Source organism: Oculina patagonica, chromosome 12, assembly GCF_052425735.1.
Source record: "Oculina patagonica isolate OP01 chromosome 12, crgOcupat, whole genome shotgun sequence".
Classification (NCBI taxonomy): domain Eukaryota; kingdom Metazoa; phylum Cnidaria; class Anthozoa; order Scleractinia; family Oculinidae; genus Oculina; species Oculina patagonica.
In genome coordinates this window covers 15,228,442-15,235,060 of record NC_135769.1, presented here as the reverse complement: position 1 = coordinate 15,235,060, position 6,619 = coordinate 15,228,442, and the positions used below count along the sequence as shown (strand labels likewise).

The window sequence follows — 6,619 nt, the reverse complement described above, 5'->3', positions numbered from 1 at the left end:
GGTTTCTGCTTTGAAAGCACTACTAAACATATTCAAAATCAGTATCTATATTGATTAAAGGTAAAACGGTTGATAACGACTTATTAAATAAGTACTCTGAGGATTGCAAAACAGTAGAGAATGGTAGGTGAGAGTGCTTTCCATTAATTATCTTTATAAACTTAAAAAAATACGTTACACCCTCGCTTTCGCTGGTAATATTGTTCGGAAAAAACGGCCGGAAGTAAAGGCTAGGTTGCAGGTCTGTATCGACGAAAACTGTTCATCTCCAATTTTACTTGCAAGCGGAAACAACATAATAAACGGGCCGATTTCTTTTATTCTGGCGTTTTGGGCCACGTGACATATCGACGGAGGCAATTATTAAGTGACAGGTAGATTTGGCAGGTTTATTTATTTGCGAAACAAATAGACCACCAGGTGATGCCAAAGAATATTGAAATGTTGTCATTTGTTGTTTTAGGTGTTCTGATTAACTCCACAAAATACTCTCGGTTATTTTTATCGACCAGTTCATATCAGCCATAACATTCAATCTATAGTCATCGTTAAAGCTTCCACAATAATTCTGTCAGCTTGATCCATTTTCCCCAAGGATTTGAAAAGGTAAGCCTGTAAGAACATTTAAACATGCTGCCGGAATCTGCGTTTTGAAATTGTTTTTGTGTTACAGGTGCCCCTTTCTTTCGATCATTTGGAGCTTAATTGTTTTCAGGTGTTGTTTGCCAGCACCTACTTGTCCTACTTGTGTACAAAATTGTAAAAGTCAGTTTTAATGTCGTGGTACTCTTGCATAAAGAAAGCTATTCAATGACAGTCAGAACCTACAGCTCGTTTTATTGACTAGCAAATCGAATTGGCAAGAAATAACTGATTTACAATTACCAAGCGAGCTTTTTGTTCAATCCATATTTGAGATGGGCGGGCAGAACTGTTTACAAGACCTCCCGGGCAAATTATCATTATTGTCATGTCTTAACTGTCTTGATAAAAGGTTGAATCATTAAGAAAGTCATCACCAAACCTGCTGTGCACTTTACAAAAACTGAAGTAGCCTGCTTATTTGTTCGACTAGAAAAACTGGAAAGCTTAGTCAATCGTTGATGAGTGACGAGGATTCTATTTCGCCTGTACAAACTGATCAGAAATTGAACACGATGTTGATCAGGCACCGCTTCAGCGATAAGCCGGATTTTAAGTTTTGAACTCACTTAAGAAATCACTTAGTAGAATGAATTTTAGACCAAAGTAGCTCTAATGCCAACTAACGAATTCACCTTACTGCTTTCCATACATTTCTTATACAATTGCTTGGGAGAATTTGTTTAAATATCAACGGTATTTTTTGGTGTTTCATGACCTGCATGCTTGATAATGCGTTGACTGCAAGATAAGGAAAGTTAGTTGTTATGTTGATCAATTAGAGTACCAGACGGCTTATATCTTATCGAAGACCTTTTGAGGGGGGCGTATTAGAGAAGACGGGGGAGGGGATAATTCGATATATAAGATAAATAAATCGGAATTTTTTGTGTACAAAACACTTTCAACAATAAGTAAATGTGATGGATAATTTCGGGTAAAGCTACCGTCTTTTTTATTTTAAATTGCCATGAACTACCCTTTAGGGATAAGGGGGTTAATAGAGAAATGAGGGAAAGGAATATTCCAAGATGGCAGAAGTACATAATCTAGAAGTCCACATCTCTGGTAATGGGTCTTGTGCTATCGGATTTGCGTGTGTGCTATTTTTAGAACAGGCCTCGCGCGCGAGACGCGCGAGAAAATTACGTAGACAGCTTTTGGCGCGAACTAGTAACCAATCGCGTAAAAGTAATTTTTACAACGCGCCTTTGATTAATTGAACAAATTTTTGAAGTTGAGCAAGAAGAGCCTAACTGCTGAAAACAAGCGAACGGCACCACGAAATTTCTTACTGTTCAAGTTGTTGTTTATCAAAATGTGCATTTAGTTAGGATTTAAACCTACCGGATACGAATCCTGGTCTCCTCTTCTGTCATGATTACAGCATTGAAGTCACTAAAAACATTGGAGCATCCAGTAGAATGTGTTGTGTTTTGGAGTCAGAGTAGAGTTGGCAGCGAGCGTAAAAGAAACTGACTGCTTCGACCGGCTCAATTTAAAAATGTAAAGACACTTCAGATGAATGGAACTCAAGAGAAAAAGACGGCTATTACATATTGGAGATGCCTTTTTACATCTTGGTACAGGTTTATTGCTATTGTAGAAAAGTCCGGCTGTCCCTGAAGTGGTTAAAATCGAGCGCGACGACTGTAAGATACCGTGCACTGAAAGTGCAAACACCAGCCGGGATTCATGCATGTGACAACAACTTTCTGCTTCACGATCAAGCCCTTTTTCGAAGCCTAAAAGGACAGGACGGCTACACAAGAGAAAGAAAAATTGGGGTGACTATTTCTGTGGTTCTAAAGGTGTCTTTAATTTGGAGTCCTTATGCGTGTAGAGCGGTGAAAGCACAATATTTCTAGACCTGGACTCAAACAATTGCAAGGGAAGCCCGAGTACCTCATTTTAGAAACGCATGCCGCCCGCCTTTCGGATTCGGAAAATGGGGGTCCTTTTCGAGAAATAAATCTGAGAACTTTTATTTAAATTCACTGAACGATCATGTTTTCATTCATGCTTTTCCAATATACCTCAAAGTATACAGTTAGTTGGCGCCGCAAATAAATAAATTATAAATTTTTATATTTGTTGTTGAGTATTTAAGCTTTTAAAATACGACGAAACTTTATACTTTCCATATGAAAGTTTAAGGTACTTATGTTCATAACTCTCTCGTTAAAATACAAATATTCCGCATGTTTGTTTTGGGAGCTCGCTATTGGAAACCGGCGACCGGTTGCCTTTTCACTTGCCTACAAACTTCAAATTTCAACACTGTCAGACGGTTATAAATTAAAATCAAAATTTAAGAGTAATACGACTGTCAAAACGCTAGAGTTAAAAATAATGGCCAATGAAAATAATGTGTTTTCAATTGTTGTATCGCTCGCTTTTCGAAAATATTCCCAAACAATTTTCAGTTAGCAGTTTTAATATCGAAATTCGATTCAGAAAACGAGTATTCCAAACGAGCATTAAGTCGTGGTTGTTTTTGTAGCTCAGGAGCAAGACAATATTATTTTGTTGATGTAAAGACCTTCAGCAAAGCGAAACATACTTTCTTTAACCAAAAACTAAATATTTTATTATACCAAAGGTTTCGTTTTCTTTGGTTTTTGTTCACCCTTCGAGCGCGCATAATTTGCCTGTGTAATATTAAATTCAAGGAGTTTATCACTGTATTGAAACGGAAAGCAACTTTTTCCATCTCTGGTTATCATCGGATGTTTTTCCATCACAGATCTCATAAAATTAGATCGATGCTTCCCCTTTATTTGGAGTATTTTTTGAATTTGTTTTTAGTTTTAATTTGTTTTCTGAGTGAAATGTTTGTTGACAAGGTCACACAGCATTTTCTCGCGCGTCTCGCACGTCTCCCGCGCAAGGATGTTCTAAAAATAGCACACACGCAAATCCGATAGCACGCGCCCCAATGCTAGATGTGGACTTCTAGATTATGTACTTCTGAAGATGGGCGTATTATTAGAGAGGGGGGCTTATACGAGAGGCGGGGGTGGAGTGGGGGGATTAATAGGGCTTTTACGGTATAACAATTCACAAATCGGTATACTGCGAACACGAGGGCCTGATAGAATGTATATTTCTACATCAAAAATCTTATTCCTACATTGCTTTATTCTTCATTACAGGTCTAACACTGAGCAAACAAAGTTTCCTTTGGCTACCTCCATAAGATCATGCATTATTTGCTTTCGTCTCTCCTGTCATTTGTATTGGTTTGTAGTTTTGGTAAGTATTTACTGGCAGCGCTCTTTGATCCGCTCCAACTTTGTATTATTTATCTCGCCAACTTTATTATCTTCTGCCGATTTCAATTTTAAAACACTTCATGAAATAACTTTGATTATAGCACACAATAAACAATTCTTGACCGAAGTGATAGGGAACATCCACATGTGACCGGCGCAAGAAGGTGTTACTTTTTTCAACGTTTAAGTAGCCAATCACTAAAACGCAGTATTGACTGATTTATTATGAGGTGTGCTAAAATGGCCAATATACCTGTATCCGTTTAGTCTCAGCCGTGCCTTCACCACAGTGGCTTTATGAACAAATTCACGCACTTCCAGACAGCGATATCACTGAGCTACATACCAAGAAATCAAACATTCCTGACGATAAAAACCACGTGCTTACTCACAAGAGAAAGGACGGCGTGAAGAAGCTGTTTAACTTCCTGGATTCTACTATACAAGAAAGCGGTAGCGGAAGTGGCGACGGTTCAGGTCAAGAGCAGGTTACAAAACAGCATTCCGGTACAACTGGTTTAACTGGAAAACAATCTGTTGGAGCTGTAAGTTCCAAACAACAAGAAACAACAAGCTCGAAGGACCCCGCGCCACAGAAGTCAGAAGCTCAAGGAGCCACTGTGCATAATAAAGACCAAGTATCGTCAAATACGGACAAAGCAGGTCTGACTGCTTATAGTAGGCAAGGTTTAACAGGTCTGCCTGTAGGCTTAAATCAACAAAGTACACAAGCGTTTAACAAGCATGCGACCGCATATCAGCAAGGAGGGCGGAGAATTGCTGTAACAATTCCACAGAGAACAGCGGGTTATGTGGCTACTACAAATCCCCAAGGTTTAACATGTAAGTGGGCTATAAAGTTAACCCAGTGAGGGTCAGTTATGTAGCAAATAAGCGGGGCATGGCATCCCAGGTCTGGGTTTCAGATCTTGTAGGTCTTCTTGTTTTGTGTTTTCGGGCAAGACTATTCTACTCTTATATTGCCATTCACCGCCAAATGGGTACCTGGGAACTAGTCAACAATTACATCGAGGTAACCTGCAAAAGACTAGATCTCATCAACAGGGAATAGTAATGCCGCAGAAACAGGAATTAATTTAAGCAGCAGTGCCGATGGGCGACCTAGCTCCCTCGCCGAATCCTTTAAATCGGAGCATATTGCATGTGTTTCGTACTAGCACAGCAAAAGAAACCAATCGACCTTTTTTAATTTTTCTCTCAGATTCAACAAACACTTCTCCCTTCTCTCGCTCTATGCAAAGCCAAAAAACAACGAACGGTTACTCAGTCGCTGGTCAGCGGACGCAGTCATATGGTTATACAGCGTCACGTAGGCGACCACCAGCTATTCCAGTTCGGAGTCGAGTCGCCAATGGTCAGGCAATAAGATCACAACCTCTGGTAACTGCACAGCGTCTATTAGCTGGTATGTCAATTTTTAATTATTATGGTCAAAGCGAACGAATTTTTTTATATATTGTTTCTTTCAGTTAATTCAACCAAGTTTTTTTTGTGTCTTTCTTGCAGGATCACCAAAAAGATCTAATATACAGGGACCATTTTACACCACGATGACAGTTATCGGGCCTAATCAATATGGAAGCTACTTCGTGGATGCACGCGGCTTCCCTGTTGCCAACGGCAAGTCTGCAGAACCTTTACAAGAAAAAGCTTACGGTCAGCCCAAGAGACAACGGGATCAGTTCCATCAACAAACAAGAGCTCTCATCCCTGGGAGGGTACCTGTGGTTCAACCTTACAATCGTTATCCCTACCCACACCCTGCCAGTTTGCCTGGCCAAGTCAGAGCTGCTATTCAGCCCCATTTTCCATACCAGCGTCCAAACCTTGTAGTTTCCCGTGCTCGTATGCCTGCATTCAAGCGTATAGTTACGTCACCTCCAAACCCCGCAAGCCTCCCTGGGCAGGTGTACTACAGAAACGCCATTCCACAACGGCAAGCAAGCACCGTGCGTTATGCGCATGCTCCTATGCAAAGCTATGGTTATCTGCTGACAAGGCGTGTTGGCAGGGCCGTTATCAATCGGAAGCCACAGCCTCGGACCCTTATGACGTCACTAACAGCAGCTGCAGCCAGGCTTGTGGCGCCAGCTCGATCTGAGGCTTACGACAATTCAGCCACGGCTGAGTCAGTTTGGTCAGCAGCTGCTCCGCAAAAAGCAGCGCATGCTGTGAGATCGACTACACATCCAGAAAATGCATGAATTCCTAGGGCAAATAAGCAATAATGAAAATACCGAGTATCAATTTCTCATAGATGCATCTCTTCCACTGCAAAAACTTAAAAGTCCATTTGACCAATCATTCAACCAATCCTAATTGCCTCGAAAGAACGCGAACGTTTCATGGGTTGTTATGGCAACCTAGGAATTTATTATGCTAAAATCAACTTGTAGAAACGACAAATGCTTCGTTAGCAAGGCGGGATCATCACCTGTCTGGGCGTTATTAATTTAAAAGCATATTGCAGGGGCACGTATACTCAGTTGTTTAACAATAGAGTAGATCATAGAGTTTATAGAATGTTTGTACTTCTCTGTGTATTTTTGTTTGCATAAAAATTTTAAGGGACAATGAGGTTAAACCTATTTTTATTAACACAAATCTTATTTTTAAAATAAAAGAATTTACTGTTATATTTGAGTGCCCATTTATTGCTTTTGCTTGTAATAATTTTGTTA

General features: G+C 40.1%; 1 protein-coding gene across 1 annotated transcript; it reads left to right on the top strand.

Moving 5' to 3' along the window:
- Positions 1–459: 459 nt before the first annotated feature.
- On the top strand, positions 460–6,570 carry LOC144632623 (uncharacterized). The gene is made up of 5 exons (XM_078491307.1): positions 460–606; positions 3,798–3,897; positions 4,185–4,760; positions 5,140–5,343; positions 5,445–6,570. The coding sequence occupies exons 2-5, from the start codon at positions 3,846–3,848 to the stop codon at positions 6,140–6,142; spliced, it is 1,530 nt and encodes a 509-aa protein (XP_078347433.1). The 5' UTR covers positions 460–606; positions 3,798–3,845; the 3' UTR covers positions 6,143–6,570.
- The last annotated feature ends 49 nt before the right edge of the window (positions 6,571–6,619 follow it).

Coding starts and splice junctions, on each gene's coding strand:
- LOC144632623 (XM_078491307.1), top strand. CDS start 3,846: ATGCATTATTTGCTTTCGTCTCTCCTGTCATTTGTATTGGTTTGTAGT. Junction 4,761..5,139: donor AAATCCCCAAGGTTTAACAT/GTAAGTGGGCTA, acceptor TTTTTCTCTCAG/ATTCAACAAACACTTCTCCC. Junction 5,344..5,444: donor TGCACAGCGTCTATTAGCTG/GTATGTCAATTT, acceptor TCTTTCTTGCAG/GATCACCAAAAAGATCTAAT.